At 53.3% G+C, this 23,309-nt stretch overlaps 2 protein-coding genes across 2 annotated transcripts; one reads left to right on the forward strand and one right to left on the reverse strand.

Moving 5' to 3' along the window:
* Positions 1-1,185: 1,185 nt before the first annotated feature.
* On the forward strand, positions 1,186-9,034 carry DOK4 (docking protein 4). The gene is made up of 8 exons (XM_054511317.2): positions 1,186-1,537; positions 4,982-5,089; positions 5,249-5,363; positions 5,648-5,767; positions 5,859-6,048; positions 6,713-6,851; positions 6,974-7,097; positions 7,222-9,034. Exons 1-8 carry the CDS (start codon positions 1,472-1,474, stop codon positions 7,338-7,340), a joined length of 981 nt encoding a protein of 326 aa, XP_054367292.1. The 5' UTR covers positions 1,186-1,471; the 3' UTR covers positions 7,341-9,034.
* POLR2C (RNA polymerase II subunit C) lies at positions 8,584-21,647 on the reverse strand. Its single transcript, XM_045891061.3, has 9 exons — positions 21,485-21,647; positions 21,251-21,300; positions 18,684-18,752; positions 18,485-18,537; positions 11,265-11,393; positions 10,845-10,896; positions 10,453-10,621; positions 10,244-10,318; positions 8,584-9,770 (listed from the first exon to the last, which is right to left on the reverse strand). The coding sequence occupies exons 1-9, from the start codon at positions 21,568-21,570 to the stop codon at positions 9,626-9,628; spliced, it is 828 nt and encodes a 275-aa protein (XP_045747017.1). The 5' UTR covers positions 21,571-21,647; the 3' UTR covers positions 8,584-9,625.
* Between the last annotated feature and the right edge of the window lie 1,662 nt (positions 21,648-23,309).

The following is a 23,309-nucleotide window of genomic DNA, read 5'->3' on the forward strand; positions in this document are numbered from 1 at the left end:
TCATCCTGACAGCACAGACGCCCAGCCGACCCCAGAAATGGTGCCGCGTTCCCACCTAGCAATCCTGGAGACACGGGGGGCCGTGTTGCTGCGCCTGGGGGGCAGGGAGGGCTTCAGTGCTGGTAGGCAGCCTGTCCGCAGGACATTCCCACCCCCCTGGGCCTGCCTCCATCACCCGGTCCGAGACTTCTCATTCATCGTTGGCTGCGCCCTAGAGTTGCTGTGTGACCTCAGCCCTGCTGCTTCTCCTTTCTGGGCAACTTTCTTTTCCCCATCTGTAGAATGGGTATGTTGGACCGCGTCATTGCTGAGACACCCCCGCCTCCCCTAGTCTGCGTCCCAGCTATGTGTTTATCTGCCCGCTTCTGAGCGGCCCTGCTGGCATCCCCCTTGGTGCTCCTCACGGGTCTCTAGCTGTGTCCTCCACCCCAGGCCCAGGTGACTGCTGGTGCTCTCTCTAATTAACTCCCGTCCATGCTCAGGACGTGGGGCACTGCAGCGCCCGCGGCCCTGCAGACCAGCCGGTTTTCCTAGCACAGTGCCAGGCCGAGGTGACTGCCTCCACAGTGGCCACCTCCAGCCGGCCCAGCACATTCCTCAGGCTTATCTGGGGGCCCGCCCCGCCCCGCCCCACCGGACTCTGCCCTCCCACCCAGGAAGCAGCACCCAGAGGAGCTGCTGAAGAGTTCAGGGGCCGGGAGGAGGGCCTGAGTGGGCTGGAGAGAACCAGGTATAGAATGGGGTGGGGCAGAGGGGTCTACTGAGATTGACAAGGCAAATTGTCCTGAACGAACCTCGAACCTCGGGGGGTGTGGGGTTCACTCAGACCCCAGACTCTGTGCCATCTCCTGGGAACCCCCGCCTCCCCTCTCTTGGAAGGCTCTCCCGTGAGGTTCCTGGGCATGGGAGGGGGCCTGGCCCTGGGCCGGTCACCCTAAGTCTGCTCCAGAGTGGTAACGGGACAGGGGACACGGGACCGCAGCTCCCGGGCCACCTCCCTCTGTCCCCAGCTCCATAGTGGGAGCCAGCGCCAGTCCTCCCAGGAAGGGGTTAACTGCCAGCCCCAGCCGTGAGGGAGGGGACTGGGCTGGACCATTTTCCTCGCTGCGGCCTCCACCTCGGTTTTCCTGAATGGTTCTGCCGTCCCGGGGTGGGGAGGGAAGGGAAGGAAGGAGGGCGGGAGGAGGGAGGGAGCAGTGTGGGAAGAGGAAGGAAAAAAAGAGCGAGACAGCCAGGGGAAGAGAAAGATGTCACTGTCTAATCTCCCTGTCATTCTTCTTTCCAGCCGGCGCCGGGCAGAGGAGCGGCTAGAACAATGCTGAGGCGGGCGAGGTGAGGAGCGGCCGGCGCGGCCCCGCCGACGGAGATCTGGAACAGGTGATAGGAGGATCCGGAAACCCAGGCCACCTGGGCAGCCCTCCCCGCGCCCGGCCCGGCGCCCCGGCTGGGCGGCGGGGGGCGGGGGGAGACCATGGCGACCAATTTCAACGACATCGTCAAGCAAGGCTACGTGAAGATGAAGAGCAGGAAGCTGGGGGTGAGCCGCCGGCGGGGGGGGGGGGTGCCGGCCGGGAGCCCGGGGTGGGGGGAGCCGGGGTGCAGATGCCCGCGGGGCCGGCGTCGCGCACTCGTGGTCTCGAGGCTTGTGGCCGGCGGCTGCCCGGCATGTGCCGCCTGCGCTCCCCCCCCCCCCGCAGGCGGCCGTGGCCGGCGTCCCAGTGGCTGGGCCAGCGGTGGCCGCCGACGGGCAGGCGGCTCCCCTGCCATTGTTGAAGTTGTGGCCTGGCCGGCGGCTGCGGGGCCGCGTCGGAGCGGAGACCCGCCTCCCCGGCCCCCTTCCCCCCCCCCCCGCCGCCTCCCGGCCTCGCCTCCCCGCGTCTCCCCTCCCCTCCCTGGCCTCCTTTACGTCCGTCGTGTCCCCCAGCCGCCCGTGGCTTTCTGTGTGCGGCTCCTTCGGTATTTCTCTCGGTTATTGCTCTCCCTGTTAGAGAAGTGTTGGGAGAGGAGAGCGGTCGCCGGCGGGGCGGGCAGGGCAGTGGTGGGAGGGCGCAGAGGGTGCAGAAGCTGGTATTCATGTGGCTTATGAATGGGAACTTAGGGCAGGATGGCCGGTGGCTCTGGGACAGGCTGCTTGCCTCCCAAGTTGTTGGCGGAGGCTCCTTGCTCGCGGGGTGCTTGGCCCAGAGCTGGGGGCTCAGCGGGTCTGTGGGGATGAGGCCTCAGACACACCTCTGCCGCCCGCCCCGCAGGGCCTGAGCAGGGGCTCCGGGGACCAACTTAGTGATCTTGGTGAGGTTGTCCAAGAGCTGCCTCTCTTCCCCTGCCCACCCTCCCCCACCTCCAATGAGGGGTCTTGGTAGCCGCACCCTCCCCAGTAGGAAGGTAACCCTCCCAACGGAGTTGGCCGAAGTCTGTGTTTCCCGCCCCCCTTCCCTGTCTCTCTCCCCCTCCCCTCCCCCGTTGCCCTGATGGCGGTGGGGTGGGATCGGAGTGCTCAAGGCTTCCTGGCTCAGCCTGAGTGGGGTGGGGGAGGAGTAGAGCTCTCAGACGGCTTCCCTGCCCGGATACCAGACTGAACAGGGCTGGCCTGAGAGAAGGGTGGTTCTTGCCCCTCCTCCCCGTCTGTGGCCCTGCGGGCCCTGTGGGGTGTGTGCTGTCCAGGCCGAGTGCAGTGGCTGAGCTGTGGGCACGTCGGGAGGCTTGGCTGGATTTGAATTTGTATCCCAACCTGGGTTCCAGCCCGGGAGACGGGGCCCTGGTGGGCATCAGCCGCCTTGCTGTTGTGCTGAGCGGGGGCGGGGGGAGAGGGGAGCCCACCTGGCGCACAGAACAAGGAGAGAAGCTGAAGCAGAGGTGAGGGCCCAAGGGAGTAGGGGCCCAGCTTCTAGTATGGCTCCTCGTTCCTGTGGGCCGGGGTCTAGCCGGTCGCCAGGGGCTCTTTGGGCCCAGGCCCTGTACTGGGCAGAGCTTACCAGAAAGGCAAGCCCCTTAAGGCCGCCACTTGGGCTCAGTATCGGGCCTGTTCCAGGAGGAGACCTGGGAACCAAGTGGCCTGCAGGTGGGCACAGCGAGGGGCTGGGAGCCGGGGTGTGGGCTGTGGCCAGACCCAACTTGGGTCTCCCTCTGCCTGGGGGATTCAGCTTCCCCCTGCAGGTCTGATGTGAGGGGCTCAGTCACCCGGCCCTTCTTGTCCCAGGGCGGCCCTTCTTGTCTCGGCTCACAAAGGTGAGGTGGGAGGGGCGGAAAGAGGGGGGCAGACCCTTCTCCCGCCGGGGCCTTCGTCTGGCAGAGCTATGGCAGAGTTCGGAAGTGCTGATCAAAGACCATGAGAAGTGGGGAAAGAGGGCTCTTGAGCACAGTGGCTCCCCAGGGCTGTGTGTGTGTGTGTGTGTGTATCTGTCTGTAACCAGGCAACCAGGGTGCTCAGGCCCTGGGCCTCTGCCCTCACACCGCAGGCCGCGCGGAGCCCGAGCTGGTCGGCTCATTCACTGGTCCGTGCGTTCATTCACGGGCTCTTCGTATGGTCCTTCACTCGTTCAGCAGAGCTGTGCTGGCAAGGTTACCAGGACGGGAGGGCAGATTCTGAGAGGAAAACAGTCTGGCCTAGAGGAGCTGCCCAGTGGAGACCTGGGGCTGCTGTGGTTTAGGCGGCCAGGCCAGGGGTGGCGCCAGGGCCATGCGGACTGGGGCAGACATGCCTCCAAGAGCCCCAGATAGGAGCCATTAATGGTTCTGAGTGGTTTCCTGGCATGGGGACCTGGTGGCCGCATGGCAGAGCGGGCCGTGGAGGGGCCGCGGGCTTGGGGCTCTGGCCACCTTGCTTGCTCCGCTCTGCTCTGGCTCCCCTCCGCCTCCCTACGGTTGCCAGTAAGAGGGTGAACCGGAGATTCCTTGGGAATGGGCTGTGCCAGGTTTCTGGAGTGCTCGCTGACGGAGTGGGTGCATCCCGGCCAGACTCTGGGCTGGAAGAGAGCGTGGGATTGAGGGGGCCGGGAAGGAAAAGTCAGCAGCCTGGGCAGGTGGCTAGGCCGCCCCTGAGGGGCTTTGCCAAGCCGGTTTGCCCCTGGCTCCTCTGTCGGGAGGAGTGCATGAAGCTGCAGAGAACGTAGGCGGTCTTAGGCACAGGGTCATTGGCGGGGTTGGCCAGGAGGGAGCCGTGCCTGGGAAGGCCCCGTGCTCTGGGGCGACCCCGAGGCACTGCCCCTTTACCTGAGAGCCTCTGGCTTCCCAACTGAACAGGGAACTAATCCTGGCCCCCTACAGCCCAGGGTGTCAGAGAATGAAGAGAGGGCGGCCAGGGACGGGAGGGGCGGGTATGATCCACATCCAGAGCCCTCCGCCGGCTCTGAGAGCAAGGGCCGGGGTGATGTGCAGGCTGCGAGCCCGCACAAGGGTCTAGTCCCTGTCCCTATAGGGGACACGCCCTCCCTTGTGACGGACACGGCCGAGTCCTGGACAGCATGTTTACGCAGTGGGCTCCATGTATCAGCTCTGGGCCGAGCCAGCCTTTTTAAAATATTGGCCCCAACATTTATCAGCTGTGACTTGACTTCTTGGTGCCTCAGTTCCCTATCTGTAGAGTGCAGATGATAAACCAACCTCCAGAGTGACCCTGAGGTTAACTGTGAGGAGTGCTGAGTACAAATGGGAAGCACTCAGTAAATGCTGGTTGGCTATTTCTGTTAAACTGAGAGCTGAGCGCACAGTACTTGGTGACTCAGTACCTTTTGTGGAACAGCCTTTCAGAGCCAGCAAAGAAATGCCTGCTTTCTCAATCTGGGGAGGGGGCCGTCCCCCAGGGGGTGTCACTGCTGGTGTCTGCCATCCCCAGGTTATCTCCTGGGCTGGGTCTCCGGGGAAGGCTGGGTAGCACTGCCCCCCTGCGGTAGGCAAGGGTAACTTCAGGGCCATGTGGGCGGCCGTGGTCCGAGGAGGCCTGACCCCCCACCCCCCACCCCCGCCATCTTGTCTCACCCCACAGATCTACCGGAGGTGCTGGCTGGTGTTCCGGAAATCCTCCAGCAAGGGGCCCCAGCGGCTGGAGAAGTATCCGGATGAGAAGTCAGTGTGCCTCCGAGGCTGCCCCAAGGTTAGGGGGGCCTGGGCCCTAGCTCCCCGTCTGTAGCAGTGATGAATTGCTGAGTCCTGAGGTCCGCGAGCACCCTCCTGGGGGTGGCACAACTGGGATGGGGGGGATGTAGAGGGTGGCTCTCCAGCCTGGCTCAGTCCTTTGTGGACGCTGTCCCAGGTGACCGAGATCAGCAATGTCAAGTGTGTCACGCGGCTCCCCAAGGAGACCAAGAGGCAGGCGGTGGCCATCATATTCACTGACGACTCGGCGCGTACCTTCACCTGCGACTCAGGTGAGGAGCTGGGGCTGCGGGCTTCCGTCCAGCCTTCCCCGGGGCCAGTCATGGTCCAGTCGGGAGGAAGCAGAGCAGGACCAGCCCTGGCTGGGTATGATGAGTGGGGGTGAAAGTAGGGGGCGGCCTTTGAGGGAGCAGGTCGCCAGGATGAGGTGGAACAGGCAGGCAGAAGCCACTGGCCTTGCCCTCCCTGCCCTGCATGGTGGGAATACTTCAAGCTGAGGCAGATGGGGTGGGCTGCTGGGGGACCCTGGGCTGGCACGAGCTACCCCTTTCTCTAGAGCTGGAGGCAGAGGAATGGTACAAGACGCTGTCCGTGGAGTGTCTGGGTTCGCGACTCAACGATATCAGTTTGGGCGAGCCGGACCTCCTGGCCCCGGGGGTGCAGTGTGAGCAGACAGGTGAGGCCTGGCGCTGGCAGGGGGCAGCGGCGGGGGGGGGGGGGGGGTCCTCCCCTGGGGAGGCTCCAGGCCTGCTCCTCTCCCTCTGCAGACCGCTTCAACGTCTTCCTGCTGCCCTGCCCCAACCTGGACGTGTACGGCGAGTGCAAGCTGCAGATCACCCACGAGAACATCTACCTCTGGGACGTACACAACCCCCGCGCCAAGCTCGTCTCGTGGCCCCTGTGCTCACTGCGTCGCTACGGCCGGGACGCCACGCGCTTCACCTTCGAGGCTGGCCGGTAGGACCCTCTCGCCTCCCTGCCCTGACCCACCGTGGTCACGCACAGTGCTGGGAGCTTTAGTTATCTATCAGCACAGAAAACCAAAAGGGAATGTAAGATTCCCATTTTACGGATGAACACGTCAAGGTTCACGCAGGCAGGTAGGGCGCAGCTGTTTACCAAAGTCAAGCTGCTTGGGCTCAAGTCAGAGCGGGTGCCGGGGCTTACAGCTGTGTCTGTGGGCAGGGGCTTCGTTTCTTCACTGCCGAATAGGGCATCAGAAAAGCACACCCCCTCGTAGCATTACAGTGAGGACCGGGCAACCTATAGCTTGAACTCCGCAGCCAGCGGGCCTCGACGTACATGCTGCGGAATCCTCTGTATGACCCGGGTTTGCTTACTGACTGCCTGCGTGCCTGTTTCCTCATCTGCAAACTGGTTCGAGAAAGCTCAGACGGAGGAAGGCTGACGGGTGCGCAGACCAGAGGGGCGAGAAAGACCGAGTGGGCGGGTTCTTGTCAAACACTGAACCCACCTGGTACCCACAAACGGCCCGGCATGTCTGGGCTGTGCGGACGGCCCTCCGGCCGCCAGCCCTGCCTGTTCCCCAGAGGGCCCGGGGTGCGGCCAGCGTGTGGTACGGCCCCCACCACGCCGCCCTCTGTGCCTCTCGCATCCCTAGGATGTGCGATGCTGGGGAAGGGCTCTACACCTTCCAGACCCAGGAAGGGGAACAGATTTACCAGCGGGTCCACAGTGCCACCCTGGCCATCGCTGAGCAGCACAAGCGCGTGCTGCTGGAGATGGAGAAGAACGTGCGGGTGAGGCTCTGGGCATCAGCCAGTCCGGGGAACCAGGGAAGCCAGGGGGGGCAGGCCGTAGGGCCGACGGCTGGGAGGCAGCCACGGCCCCCAGAGCTGAAGGGAGGGCCTCTGCCCCGCAGCTGCTGAACCAGGGCACAGAACATTACTCGTACCCCTGCACGCCCACCGCCATGCTGCCCCGAAGCGCCTACTGGCACCACATCACGGGCTCCCAGAACATGGCCGAGGCCTCCAGCTACACTGGTGAGTCCCCGCCGTGCCCCCCCCCCCCCCCGCTCCCCTGCCACGGGGCTGGGGAGGACGAGGCCTTCCGCACAGGGCTCCTCGGACCTGGCCCTGAGGCCTGAGCCTGCCTCTGTGTCCACAGGTGAGGGGTACGGGGCAGCCCAGGCCAGCTCCGAAACGGACCTCCTCAACCGATTCATCCTGCTAAAGCCAAAGCCCAGCCAGGGGGACAGCAGCGAGGCCAAGACCCCAGCCCAGTGACGGCAGGGCCGGTGCACCGCAGGACGGCCCGCGGCATACCGTGGACAGCCACTGGGGGCTGCCGGCCCAGAGACACGGAGCAAGCTGTCCCTTCCCTGCCCCCAGGGGTGAGCCTGGACCAAGGCACAGGGCTGGCCAGAGCACCAGAGCATGTGTGAGGGCTGGAGCTCCTGTGGGACTGTATACTGTTAAGGATTTTAATATATATGGCTTATGACATATTCTATATTATTGAGATTTTCTCCCTCCCCACCACATACACATTTTTTAATCCCATGACCAGGTCCTAGTCAAGGCTGTTTTTGAACGTGAGGGCAGCAGTCCTGTCCTCTGTGGGACAGCCCTCCCGCTGCCGGGGCCAGAGGAGGGGACAGCTCGAGGCTGGTGCTGGGACTGCTGGCTCTCCCCGAGCACCCCAGGGGCTAGGACAGCAGGTGGCTTCTCTGTTCCTCTGGGCCGCATGTGGCACGGGAAGGATCAGCTTCCACGGTGCCACTTCGCAGCCTTGCACTTGAGAGCTTTGAGCAGAGATGACAGCTGGTTGACACCTCAGGTGAAAATCTGGTTTTAAAATGTAATTTTTGCCTAGGCTCCTTCCCGCTTCATAGGCTGAGAAGATCCCCCAGGGCCAGGGGTGCTGGTTCCCTCAGCCAGACGGAGGGTGGCCAGTCCCGAGCTCTTCCCTGCCAGAGGGCAGGCTGCAGCAGGACTGCTGTGGGGAGCACCCCCCGCTGCCCGCCCCCCCCCCCCCACTGACCGAGGGTAGGTGATGTCCCAGCAGAGGGAGCCCCCCTCTGGCCAGCCAAAAGCACTCAGAAACCGAGCCCTTCCCATTTCCTCTTCCCCACATGGTGCTGAGGCTCCCTGCTGAAATGCAATTAAAAGCAATTGATTTTCTAGTGCTGGTATTTATTGACTACCTTGCAGAAGGGCTATCTTTCTATTCCCATCAAACCTTGGGTTGCTTGTGTGGGTTTTTTTTAATACTTTAGGGTTCTGAGTTATGGGAACAGACCTTGTTGTAAATAACCACTATTCAAGTTGTGACAGGAGGATCCAGCCAGAGGCCCCTCCCAGAGAGCCCTGGATCCGGGGAGGGGGCCACAGCCAGCTCGGCTCCAAACCTGACCCAGGGAATGACCACCCAGAGGAATAAACTAGACTGAAGATGGGAACCTGGGGCCAAAGGCCTTGGAGAGCGAGGCAGGGCTGGCTCAAGTTAGTGGCACGATGACGCATGAAGGAGATTATGTTGTGCTCTTTATTGCCAAAAATAAAAACTTTTAAAAAGACAACTCCTGTTAGTAAATATCCCTTCCTTTCTGCACCAGCTCTCGGGCTTTCTCCTGGCTTACGGCTTACTCCTACCAGACTGCCTAGTCAACTGCTTTGGGCATACTCTACCTCTAGGGGAAAGGGGTCAAGGCCAGACCTTAAGGCCCTTGCTCCCCAGCCCCCATCTTAATCAGGCCACTGGCAGTGAAGTTTGAAAAACGGGGTTTGGGCACCTGGGTGGCTCAGTTAAGCATCTGCCTTCGGCTCAGGTCATGGTCCCAGGGTCCTGGGATCGAGCCCACATCGGGCTCCCTGCTCCGTGGAGAGCCTGCATCTCCCTCTCCTGCTCCCCCTGCTTGTGTTCCCTCTCTCGCTGTGTCCCTGTCAAATAAAATCTTTAAAAAAAAAAAAAAAAAAAAGGAAAACAGGGTTTATCTGGGGTGGGGGGCAGCCCGTATCTAACACTATTCTCTAAGGGTTCTCAACTTAGGGACACTCGGGGATTTAAGTGCCAGTAGGCTGGCCCTGGGCAGGGGCTGGAAGGGTTCATAGGCAACCAGAATGAGGGTTCTAGTACTCACCAGAAGCCCAAGGTACAACTGTGAGAACAACTTTTAGACAAAGTCTGAGACCTGAAATGACCAGCAGAGGAGAGTTCGGCTCTGCAGTTCTCACCCTGCCCAGGCACATCAGGAAATGGGCTGGAAGGGAGGTTCTGGGGCTGCTACTGGCAATCGGGGCAGGGCCAGGGATCCTAGATGTCTAGTAAAAAACTGTCCTGCCCTCAAATACCAGTGGCACCCCTGGCCATCTGTCTGCAACAGAGCGAGGCTGGAAGGGGACTCGTCTTCCCCTTGGCTACCTTCCTAGGGGGTACTGATGGCTTGCCAAGAAGCCTGAGCAACAGCTATCCAGACCCAAAAGCTACAAGAGGCTCTGGAGAGACCAGAGAGCCAGCTGCTGGCCTAGACTCCCCCCACCCCTTTTCTGCCAAAACAGGTGAGCTGCTGCTAGTTTATGGTTAGGACATCACTCTGGATCTCGTGGCTTAACTGGGTCTGTAAATCACTCAGCTTCTTCTTCAATCCAGAGAGGGCTGAGAGGACAATTGTTTCAGGACGCAGAGAGCCACAGGACTCCACGTTGTAGTAAAACCTAAGAGGAAGAGTCGGGTGAGCCCTCCACGAGGCAGGCTCACTAGTCCGAGCTTCAGCCCTGGATCATGCGCTCTCCCTTCTGGGTCCTGACTCCCTTCCCACCTGGAACTCAGCTAACAGCGGTCCTGCTGCACATTACAGGACTTCAAGGCCACAGCCACCTCAAAAAGCTTCATGTTCACCATCAGAAGACAGGTCCGTTTCTGGCTCTGGCCTGGTCCCCCCCTTCCCTGGGGTTGAATTATCAAGAGTAGGAGCAGAGTGGCTAACTGGAGGGCTCCTCTGTGCCCCAATAACTAGGGGAGCATAATATGCCCTCGGACATGCACGTGGCACGGGCTCAACTGTTCTCCATCCTTCCTGAGCTCGCGGGCACCGGGACTAGAGGGAAGGGTCTCCCCAACTCAGAGCCCGCACCAAAACCCTATGTTCTTCCACGCTTCACCTTCAGGTGCCGGACGAGGGTCTCACCTCTCTGGCTTGCCGTTGGGGTCGTAGGGAGCTTGGGACTCATCTTCATCCAGCTCGGAGTACTCGCTCTTTGGCCTGAGGTCAAATACAGGTCAGCACAGGCAGCTTCTGCTGCTGTCCGCAGGGAGCCTACCCCCACCCCGCTCCCTCAGAGCCCTGTCCACATCAACCCACCCTAAAGGCCTGCCTTTACTCCGACGAGAACGTACCATTCCTCGGGCTTGGGGTACACTGTGTGTCTCAGGGCATTGTCAGGATCATATTCAAAAGCCACTCCTGCAGTAGGGTTCCACTTGGCATGCTCCTTGCCAAAGCCCTTTTTGGCATAGGCTCGAAGTCTTAGCTCCTGGCCTTTCCTCAGCTTGACGATGAGGATGTCTGCAGGGAGAGGTTTAAGGCCGTCAAGGGGCGGTAGAGACACGGACCCCTGAATTTTGACCTGGAAGGCCCCTGGAGGCCCACACAATCTGGACAAACAGTTCAAAGGTCAGCTGACAAGGAGAGCAGGCGGCACGAGAGGCTGTGCTGGGTCTCGGCCTCCGTGCTGGCCTGCAAAATGACAGGGCGGGTACACATGCACACACGTTCTCCAGCCCCTTACCGTCCTGTTCCACGTAGTCATTGGGGTCATTATCTCGGTTCCGGGAGGTCACCTGCAGGGAGCCCAAACAGAGGCATGTATGAGCTGTTGGTCTCCCCAGTCACCTCTTCCAGCAACTATGTTCCAGCACCTGCCAAACCTGGGAATGAGGGGAGAGAAGTGCCTCCTAGAACCTCATGGGGACCGCCTTCTCAGTCAAAACAGTACCATGGCCTTTAAAAGGGTCCTTGGGTGGCAGAGGACGGGCACACAGCACCAACCGTGTTCCTGTCCACCCTGGCTACTGTCCAGGATTATTAGCACTTTTTAGGCACCAGAGGAAGGCAGAGGGTAACGCAAGGAATATCCGCATCTTGTAACAAACCACCTGAGTCTGGCCCACTTTGAGAGAAAAGGAGGAAGACGTGGTGAGACACTGACTGGAATGACCCGGGGGCTGTTGGAGATGAGGTCTCGAGACGTGACGTGTCGGGTTTGGTCTTCATTACAGCGCACGTCAAGGGTGAACTCCACCGAGCACTCGGGGCAGAACTCCTCACACGTGCAGTCCTGACAGAGGAAGAGAAGCAAGAATGAGTCCACGGAGAGATGGCAAATGCTGAGCTCCCTGTTTCTCATACCCCGTTCCTTCCATTTTTCCAGCTGTAAAACAGCCGGCCACAGGCTCTAGGCACTGGGGGGCCGTGTCCATCTGGTACACCGTTCTCACGGGCTGCCCAGTGCACGCACTTCCCAGTTTAGAGACAACCTATACCCACTGGCCTCCATGTTTTCCTTCCACCTCCGCCAGCTGCCAGACCACACTCCAGGGATACGCTGTGCTAACATCCCACCTTGGCCCTCGGGGTGCTCTTCTGCCAAGAACCAAGGTGTTAAGTAAGAGAATGATGCTTTCACGCTTTATAGGGCAGCTTCCCCTGAACTAAGTGGACTAGCTTGGGAAGGTCACCATCGTTTAAAATAAAAAATGATCCAGGGCACAATACAAAAAAGTACCTTTCAAGTTCTAGACTACTTACCTTTTCTTAAAAACAAAATCTTTCCATTATGGAAAATTTCATATATTCACAAGAGTAGAACAAGTATAAGAGGCTGCTACCATGTAACCATCACTCAGCTTCAATAATCATCAATAGTTCTTTAAGCAACTATTGCTGGAAACAACCCATGCCTCTGTTAGGGACCATCTGCTACAGTGTAACTTCAGGCAAGAAGAGTTACTGGAATGTAACCAAGCAAACTGTTCTCCCCCTCACACCAGCAGGAAAATCTAACCTGCTTCTGATGTTTTTGAGATGATGAGGAAGAACAAGGGGCCACACCTGGATAGTCTGCAGTCATACACAGGTGAGGCAGGAAGGTAACCTAGAGCTTTAGCAGAAATATGAAATGGAAGGGGGCGCCTGGCTGGCTCAGTCCGTGAAGCATGCGACTCTTGATTTTGGGGTCGTAAGTTCGAGATCCACCATCGGGTGTAAAAATAACTTAAAAAAACCTAAAAATCCAAAATAAAAAAGCAAGACACATCAATATTCTGTCTGCAAGAGACTCATTTCAGACCCAAAGACACCTCCAGATTTAAAGTGAGGGGGTGGAAAATCATTTATCATGCTAATGGACATCAGAAGAAAGCTGGGCGTATCAGACAAATTAGATTTATTATTATTATTTTTTAAGATTTATTTGAGAGAGAGACAGCGAGACACAGCAGGAGCTGGGAGGACAGGGAGAGGCAGGCTCCCTGCTGAGCAGGAAGCCCGATGTGGGGCTCGATCCCAGCCTGGGATCATGACCTGAGCTGAAGGCAGACATTTAACTGACTGAGCCACCCAGGTGCCCCCAAATTAGATTTTATTTATTTTTAAGATTTTATTTATTTGACAGAGAGAGACACAGCAAGAGATGGAACATAAGCAGGGGGAGTGAGAGAGGGAGAAGCAGGCTTCCCGTGGAGCACGGAGCCCGATGTGGGGCTCGATCCCAGGATCCTGGGATCATCACCTAAGCTGAAGGCAGATGCTTAACGACTCAGCCATCCAGGTGCCCCCTCAAATTAGACTTTAAACCAAAGACTCTAATAAGAGATGAGGAAGGACACTGTAGCACACTTAAAGGGTCTATCCAACAAGATCATCTAACAATTATAAATATTTATGCCAACATGGGAGCAGCCAATTATATAAGCCAAGTAATAACAAAATCAAAGAAACACATCAACAATAATACAATAGTAGGAGACTTTAACACCCCCCACCGAAATGGACAGATCACCTAAGCAAAAGATCAACAAGGAAATAAGGGCTTTAAATGACACACTGGACCAGATGGACTTCACAGATATACTCAGAACATTCCATCCCAAAGCAACAGAATACACATTCTTCTCTAGTGCACATGGAACATTCTCCAGAATAGATCACATTCTGGGTCACAAATCAGGTGTCAACTGGTACCAAAAGATTGGGATCATTCCCTGCAAATTTTCAGACCACAATGCTATGAAACTGGAACTCAATCACAAGAGGGAAGTTGGAAAGGACTTAAATACATGGAGGCTAAAGAGCATCCTACTAAAGAATGAATGGATCAACCAGGAAATTAAAGAAGAATTAAAAAAATTCATGGAAACGGGGCACCTGGGTGGCTCAGATGGTTAAATGTCTGCCTTCGGCTCGGGTCATGATCCTAGGGTCCTGGGATCAAGCCCTGTGTTGGGCTCCCTGCTTGGCAGGGAGCCTGCTTCTCCCTCCCTCCACTGCATGTGCTCTCTTGCTCTGTCAAATAAAATCTTTAAAAAAAAAATTCATGGAAACAAATGAAAACAGAACTGTTCAAAAGGTGGTCTTAAGAGGAAAGTATATAGCAATACAAGCCTTTCTCAAGAAACAAGAAAGTTCTCAACTACACAACCTAACCTTACACCTAAAAGAGCAGGAAAAAGGACAACAAATAAAGCCTAAACCCAGCAGAAGAGAAATGATAAAGATTAGAGCAGAAATTAATGAAAGAGAAACCAAAAGAACAGTAGAAGAGATCAACGAGACTAGGAGCTGGTTCTTTCAAAGAATAAGACTGGTAAACCCGTGGCCAGACTTATCAAAAAGAGAAAGGACTCAAATAAATAAAATCATGAATGAAAGAGGAGAGATCACAACACCAAATACAATTATGAGACATATTATGAGCAACTATATGCCAACAAATTAGACAATCTGGAAGAAATGGATGCATTCCTAGAGACATATAAACTACCAAAACTGAACCAGGAAGAAATAGAAAACCTGAACAGACCCATAACCAGCAAGGAAATTGAAGCAGTAATCAAAAATCTCCCAACAAATAAGAGCCCAGGGCCAGATGGCTTCCCAGGAGAATTCTACCAAACATTTAAAGAAGAATTAATACATATTCTTCTGAAACTGTTCCAAAAAATAAAAATGGAAGGAAAACTTCCAAACTAATTTTATGAGGCCAGTATTACCTTGATCCCAAAACCAAAGACCCCACCAAAAAGGAGAATTACAGACCAATATCCCCGATGAACATGGATGCAAAAATTCTCACCAAAATACAACAGGATCCAACAGTACAATAAAAGGATTATTCACCACGACCAAGTGGGATTTATTCCTGGGCTGCAAGGGTGATTCAACATCCACAAATCAATGTAATACACTACATTAATAAAAGAAAGGACAAGAACCTTATGATCCTCTCAATAGATGCAGAAAAAGCATTTGACAAAGTACAGCATCCTTTCTTAATTAAAACTCTTCACAGTGTAGGGATAGAAGTTACATACCTCAATGTCATAAAAGCCACCCATGAAAAACCCACAGCGAGTATCATTCTCAATGGGAAAAAACTGAGAGCTTTCCCCCAAGGTCAGGAACGCGGCAAGGATGTCCACTATCACCACTGCTATTCAACATAGTATTAGAAGTCCTAGCCACAGCAATCAGACAACAAAAAGAAATAAAAGGCATCCGAATCAGCAAAGTCGTCACTCACTCACTCTTTGCAGCTGATATACTTTATGTGGAAAACCCAAAAGACTCCACCCCAAAACTGCTAAAACTCATACAGGAATTCAGTAAAGTGGCAAGATATAAAAATCAATGCACAGAAATCAGTTGCACTTCTATACACCAATAACAAGACAGAAAAAAGAAATTAAGGAGTCAATTCCATTTACAACTGCACCCAAAACCGTAAGATACCTAGGAATAAATCTAACCAAAGAGGCGAAGAATCTGTACTCAGAAAATTTTAGAATACTCATGAAAGAAATTGAGGGGGCGCATGGGTGGCTCGGTTAAGCGACTGCCTTCGGCTCAGGTCATGATCCTGGAGTCCCGGGATCGAGTCCCACATCGGGCTCCCTGCTCAGCAGGGAGTCTGCTTCTCCCTCTGACCCTCCCCCCATCTCATGTGCTCTCTCTCTCTCTCAAATAAATAAAATCTTTAAAAAAAAAAAAAAAAAAAAAAGACAGTATGGTACTGGCACAAAAACAGACACATAGATCAATGGAACAGAAGAGAGCCCAGAAATGGACCCTCAACTCTACGGTCAACTAATCTTCAACAAAGCAGGAAAGAATATCCAATGGAAAACAGTGTCTTCAACAAATGGTGTTGGGAAAATTGGACAGCCACATGCAGAACAATGAAAGTGGACCATTGCCTTACACCACACACAAAAATAGACTCAAAATGGATGAAAGACCTAAATGTGAGACAGGAATCCATCAAAATCCTTGAGGAGAACATAGCAGCAACCTCTTCGACCTTGGATGCAGCAACTTCTTCCTAGACAGATCGCCAAAGGCAAGAGGAGCAAGGGCAAAAATGAACTATTGGGAATGCATCAAGATAAAAAGCTTTCGCACAGCAAAGGAAACAGTCAACAAAACCAAAAGACAACCGACAGAATAGGAGAAGATATTTGCAAATGACATATCAGATAAAGGGCTAATATCCAAAATCTATAAAGAACTTATCAAACTCAACACCCAAGGAATAATCCAATCAAGAAATAGAAGACATCAACAGACAATTCTGCAAAGAAAACATCCGAATGGCCAACAGACACATGAAAAAGTGCTCAACATCACTCAGCATCAGGGATACAAATCAAAACCACAATGAGATACCACCTCACACCAGTAAGAATGGCTAAAATTAACAAGTCAGGAAACAACAGATGTTGGCAAGGATGCGGAGAAAGGGGAACCCTCCTACACTGTTGGTGGGAATGCAAGCTGGGGCAGCCACTCTGGAAAACAGTATGGAGATTCCTCAAAAAGGTTGAAAATAGAGCTACCCTATGACCCAGCAATTGCACTACTGGGTATTTACCCTAAAGATACAAATGTAGTGATCTGAAAGAGCACCTGCACCCCAAGGTTTTTGTTTTTCCATCCCAAGGTTTACAGCAGCAATGTTCACAATAGCCAATCTATGGAAAGAGCCCAGATGTCCAATGACAGATGAATGGATGAAGATGTGGTGTATATATACACAACGGATTATGCAGCCATCAAAAAATGGAATCTTGCCAATTGCAACAACGACGTGGACAGAACTAGAGGAGGGTATCATGCTAAGCGAAATAAGTCCATCCGAGAAAGACAAGTATCATATGATCTCACTGATACGTGGAATTTGAGAAACAAGGCAGAGGGTCATAGAGGAAAAGAGGAAAGAAGGAAACAAAATGAAACCAGAGAAGGAGACAAACCATAAGAGACCCTTAATCTCAGGAAACAAACTGAGGGTTGCTGGAGTGGAGGGGGGTGGGAAGGATGGGGTGGCTGGGTGATGGACATTGGGGAGGGTATGTGTTGTGGTGAGCGCTGTGTATTGTGTAAGACTGATGAATCACAGACCTGTATACCTGAAACAAATACATTATATGTTAACAAACCCAAAACTTAAAAATATGAAATGGAAAAATCAAAATGTCATGAAAAATAAAAATATGAAATGGTACACAACCTTAAAAAAATGTATTTAACGAAAGGAGAGGAATCGGAAATTAAGAGACTAAAGAGGTATAACAACCAAATGCATGCATGAATCTTGGATGAATGACCGGCCCACAGACAAAAAGCAAGAAAGGCCGTGTGGGGGACAACTAGGAAAATCTGGGTAAGGACGGTGCAAACATTACAAGTTAATGCTAATACTCTAGGCATGATAGTGTGGTTATGTGGGAAAATACCCTTACTCTTAGGACAAGCATGCTGAAGTAGGTGAGAAGTGTCATGGTGTCTGCAACTCTCTTTCAAATGGTTCAGCAAAAATAATGTGGATAGGATAAATAAAGCTAATGTAGCAAAATATTAACAACTGGCAACTAAAGGTGAAAAATAAATAGCTGTTTATTATTTGAGGTTTTTAACTTTTCTGCAGATTTTGAGAAAAAGCCAAAAACAGGGTAGGGAGATCCATACCATCTTTGTTCAGTAAATACTAGAAAAAAATTTAATGGACGGAAGCTAGGTCTTGGGGCATGCATATCTTTACCCAAGACACTGCCACACTGCTCTTCAACTGGTTGTACAACTATCCCCACCAATATCTGTGAGGTTTTTTTTTTTTTTTTTTTTTTTAAAGATTTACTTATTTAAGAGAGAAACAGAGATAGCGACAGAAATAGCAAGCAGGGAGGGGAGGGAGAAGCAGGCTCCCCACTGAGCAGGGAAACTGATGCGGGACTCAATCCCAGAACCCTGGGATCATGACCCGAGCCTAAGGCAGACACTTAACCAACTGAGCCACCCAGGTGTCCCTGATGTTTCATTTCTTACAAACAAAAATCTGGAAATGTGAAGCAGATATTACAAAATGTTAGAATATGACAAGCTGTTTGACAGGAGCGAGAGTACTGGTCAGATAAACTCCACACTTGTCTGTGTGCTTAAACATCTCTTTAAAAAAATATAGATTTATAACATGTATCAAGTTAGCTACCACAAAAATGATATGCCCTTGGGAATATCAGAAGATGGGCTGATTCAGGATCACTCAAAGCCACCAAAAGGGAAGTCTCAAGCTGTTACCTAACGCAGCCCTGGGGAAAGGAAGCAGGGAACCTAATCCTGTCCCGCCCCCACCAAGTCCAAGGCCTATTAACATATCATCAGAGAACACGATCCTAGAGGAAGGGGCCACATTTAACGAGCATCACCTATGGGGAGAGGCACAAACAGCTGCCTTCCAGTCCCTCAGGTGCTGCTGTGAGGGCCAGTTCTCACTCCCTTTGTTCTCATCCTCACACCCTCCTAACCCCTCAACCCTCTGTTGACTCCCTTTAGCCTCCCAGCCTCCTGTCACTCGGAAAACACACCCTGGAAAGTAGAGTCTGAACAGATCGGAGTCTGTAAAGGCCCAAGCCCCACTGTTCAGTATAAATGGGAATTCTGGTGTATACCCTGTCTTGTGTGGCTGGCTGGAGAGACTCCCTGATGCCCCTCGAACCTAATCAATCTGAGGCCTGTCAGAATGGAGGACCCATGTCTGCTTAGGCTCCAGGCAACATCTCCACGCTAACAGTTAGAAGTAAGAGGTGGGGGAAAATGCCTCTGAGAACTGAACCCCCCGCCCCCACCCCCCTTCCACCCAATCACACCGCATACCCGGGAGTACTGCAGCTTGTCCACAATGTCGTCACTAGTGAGGGGGATTAGTCCTGGAAGAAACAAAGAACCACTTTAAAGAAGTCCAAATGGCCACGCCAGAAGGAGAACCTAAAAATCCCCTTGGGAGTGAGGAGGCTTCTTCCTCTGATACCAGGCACAGCCCCCCTCCCTTTCACCTTTCAAAACCCGCACTCACCAAGCCTGTGAGCAATGAACTCATCATGAAGGACTGAGGAATTGGCATCAATTTGAACCCAATCAATGGCTAAAAAATAAAGCAGACGTGCAGTTTAGCCACCAAATTCATTTAAAGACTTACAGCAGTGGTTCTCAAGATTTAAGAAACACCTGGTGCTTACTAAATTACAAAAGCCTGGGCCAGGCTGCCAGAGGCTGATTCTGCAGCTCAAGTGGGGACCAGGGATCCGCATTTTAACAGGAACCACATGCAACAGCCCCTCCTTTCCTACTCAGGCAGATTTAATGCGGGGGGGGGGGGGTCCTGTTCCATACAAAATACTGACTTAGAGAATACTCATGGGAGTGGGAACATGTTTCTTTGAACTAAATATTTCTGTGAGAAGCATTTACGTCTGTCATTCATGTCAACACCAAATCCAAGAACATAAACTACTCAGGCACTTAAAAAGTTGGGGAAAAAATCTCAACACAGACTTATGGTCCATATCTCACTTTATGATGCAATGACCAGATTACCCCATTTAACACTTTATTATCACTCAATCAACTAATGTTTAGAGAACTCCTTTAATGGAAACAGTATACTAAATATCAAACCCAATGCTTACCAGCAATGAGCTAAAAGGATAAGAACTGTATTATCACACACACCTGACTTAAACACATTCATTCATTAATAAACATCTGCATGCAGACAAATTCATAAATCAAATGGCCAACCACCAAAGGGCATGGACACTAGAAACGGAAGTCAGAAGAGGACCAGACAGTTAGGACCCAATGTGCATTGTCCTATGCTTTCTATTGCTTCCCCAACCCAAGCCAAAGAAGGACCATGAACCAAGCTTTTCTGACTCTGCCTCCTTACTCCCCCCACCACCACCCATCCCACACATGCCCCGACCCTCTCCTGTGCAGGTTAACATCCTCTGAGGCTCCTATAAACCAAGCTTTGCTTGACCTCCAGGATACAGATACCAACACTCCCTCCCTACAAGCTCCTCCCTCACAAGACTCTGCCCAAACTAAAGACACTTGTTACATATATACACACACATACAATATGTATGTCATATACATATATGTATTATATATATACTTCAAAAATTTTTTGAAAGAGAGAACGAGTGTGGGAAGGGCAGGAGGGAGATTCCACACTGAGCGCAGAGCCTGATGCCGGGCTTGATCTCACAACCCTAAGATCATGACCTGAGCCAAAAATCAAGAGTCAGATGCTTAATCAACTGCGCCACTCAGGCACCCCTACCCTGTCAATATTTTGCCCTGTATTGTATTTGCATATATCTTGTCTCAACCTCACAGCTTCGAAAAATCCTTGGGGTGGAGTCTTCAAATATCTTAACTTTTGCATTCCCAATGTGGCCTGGAATGTAGCAGGTGCTACTACTTGCAGCACTGAATTTGTGGGAAAAATGGCATTTAGACTTGTAATGTCATATTGCCTCGAAGTACAACTCCATGGGGTACCTGGGTGGCTCAGTCGGTTAAGCGTCTGCCTTCGGCTCAGGTCACGGTCCCAGGGTCCTGGGATGGAGCCCCTCATCGGGCTCCCTGCTCCTCAGGGAACCTGCTTCTCCCTCTCCCTCTGCCTGCCGCACCCCCGCTTGTGCGCTCTCTAATAAATAAAATCTTAAAAAAGTACAACTCCCTTATTTTACTCATGATGAAACGGAGGCCCACAGACATGGAGTGATTAGGGAGAGGTTAGACCAGCACTCCAAGTTCTGAGCTGAAGAAGTGACTAGAGATTGTAGTGGTGGAAACTACAATGTTCTCTTGTTTACCAATCATTCGGCCTGCTTATTTCCTTAGGAGTGCAGCAGCTGTGAGTTACACTTCTTTTTCCAACCCAAACTTTGAATGGACACTCAGTATAGATTTGTAATATATTTATAAATGTGAAAAATACCTGGGGCAGGGTGGCTGGAACCAGAGCAGACCCTCCTTCCTCTAAGCGCCAACAGCACTGTAGTTCTACTTCTGAGCTACTTACTGATCCACGCCTATCCTGCAGTACTGTTACCTGTGGATTCGCCTTTGCCCTGCAACTTCACTGGGCGCTCCCCGAGGGCAAGAACCCTGCACTATGCAGCTCTGCATTCCCAGTTCCTAGCACACTGCCTGGCAGTTACATGTTCTGAGTGCAGCTGAAGGAACGGATTCATCAAAACACACCTACTAGTCCTGAACACAAGGCATTTAATAGGGATTCCCTCATTCAATCCTTGCCATCACCCTATAAGTACTATTAATGTCCGAATATTACAGGGAAAACCGCACCACACAGTTGAAAAACTTGCCCAAGTTTCACAGGGACAGTCCGGGAAAACGGTATTCAAACCCAAATACGCAGACTCCCGAACCCACGCTCCTCACCGACGCGTAAGTGAAAGTGGCCCCTAGCGGCCTGGGCCAACGGTACAGCACTGCTGTCTTCTCAGAGCCACCCCAGGACCCCCCGCCCCAGCCTCACCAAGCGCTAGGAGCAGGAGCCCCAAGGTGTGCGGAGGGGGCCGGCCACGACAGGCCGGTTTCACTTACCTATTATGGGCACCTCGGCGATGAAGACCCTCCGTATAGAGTTGGCCACCCTGAGGGATGAAAACCAAGCCGCGTGAGGACGCCGCAGCCTCGACGGCGAAGTCCCGCGCTCACGGTTCCCAAAGCGGAAGCCCCGCCACGGGGGCCCAGCTCTAGAAGGACGTGACCCCCGCCCGGCCCGACTCCAGCCCCCCGCGTTCCACAGCCGCCGGCCTCCTCCCTCAGGGACCTTACGCCAGGTCCGTGTTCTCAATGATGAACTTGACATTCTCGTCGGTGAGCTCCGTGATCCGCACGGTGGGCTGGTTGGCATACGGCATCGTGCCCCACAACCCGCCAGCTCCCGGGATTCGGCTCCCTGCGCCACCGCCGCCGCCGCCGGAAGTGGGTCAGCGCGGCCCTCGCCGCTTCCGCAGACACGCGCTCACAGCGCCACCTGCCGCTCGGAGGCCGTTGCCGCTCCGGGCCCCGTTTTACACTCCCACCTGCTGGAAGTGCATCAGGTTCAACCGTGGGAGGGGCGGGGGCGGGAATTGGCAAAACCTGTGCACGCCCTCGACTCAACAATAACACTTCTAGGAATTCCTACTACGAAAACGGCTGCAGTTGTCAGCAAAGTTACACGTGCGGGGGCGTTCCCTGAAGCACTGTTTGTAACAGCAAAAGGTAACAAAACTAGGTATCTATTGACAGAGACCAGGTTAAATAAACAAAACAGAATACTACGATGCCTGTAAGAAAATGAAGTAAATCTGCACATTTATGGAAGAACATAAGTATACTTCAGCAAAGTCTGGCTCACGCTCTCCTGAAACTGCAGGAAGATACAATGCTTTCACTTCAGTGCATCATCTGCAGTCTGTGTAGCTGTGGCAGGTGGGTGGGGGCTCTTCATCTCCACATGCCTGGCAGCGTGCAGATGCTCAATAGAGAGTACCAAAGCCCCCCACCCCACCCCACACACAGCCTGGAGAAAGCTCTGATTGGGCACCTGCTCATAGCAGAGAAGAGGCTCTAAAAATAGAACTTAGCAGGAACTACATTTAAGGCAGAAGAGTAAGAGAGGAGATAAAGAGTTTGCCTTAGCTGGGGGTGACACTCTTCCTGAGACAGAGAGAAAGGGCACTGAGGGGGCCTGTGCTTCACAGCCTGTGTCATCTCAGGAAATTAAGGATTAAGGTTGTCTGTTGAGTACAAGAGGGATGCTATGGAGAGAATGGAATGAAATTTGGTACGTAGGGGACTTGACAGGGAGTCATGATACAAAGAATGAAAGAGGTGCAGAAAGGGGCAGGTGGAAGTCCAAAAGATTGGAAACACCTATTAGCTGGTGACTTCCCCCATCAATACCCCGTCCATTTAGGTCGGACAGAGCAACGCAGAAGACAGATGCTCTGGACTGAATTGTGTTCCTCTCAAATGCTGAAGCCTAATGCCCAACGTGGTATTTGGGGATGGAGTCTGTGGGAGGTCAGGAGGGTAGGAATAGTGCCCTCCTGATAGGAAGAGTGCCCTTATAAGAACAGGAGAAGACACTGGAGCTCGCGCTCTCTCTGCCCTGTTAGAACATAGAGAAAAGGTGGTTAAGTCAGAAAGACTTCACCAGGAACTGGCTGGCACCTTCATCTTGGACTTCCCAGCCTCCAGAACTGTGAGAAACAAATGTCTGTTGTTAAGTCACCCCATCTATGGTATTTTGTTATAGTAGCTCGAGAAGACTACAACAGAGTTAACCAGACTTGCAAAGGGAGCCCAGCCAGTGTAGAGGCAGAAAATTATTAATGCTAAAGAACAGACCCCTGAAATGGTCAGTCATAGAAAATAGCAGCCAAGGGAGCTAACAGTGCAGGGAAGGCCACCATCACCCACACTTCCAGAAGGGAAGCACCGGCCCAGGGAGGCAGACCTGCTGTGACCACCCACTAGCAGTAGGCCGCACGAGGACCAGAGCCCAGGCCTTCCGGCTGCCAGCCTCAAGCCCTTCCGGCATCACTGCTGTCTCCCTCTGGGGTCCCGGCTACCTGCTGTGGCCCACATGGAAACGAACTGCCAACATGAA

The sequence above is a fragment of the Mirounga angustirostris genome, unplaced genomic scaffold (assembly GCF_029215605.1).
Source record: "Mirounga angustirostris isolate CCGP_5_RB_7025 unplaced genomic scaffold, mMirAng1.0.hap1 SCAF_16, whole genome shotgun sequence".
Classification (NCBI taxonomy): domain Eukaryota; kingdom Metazoa; phylum Chordata; class Mammalia; order Carnivora; family Phocidae; genus Mirounga; species Mirounga angustirostris.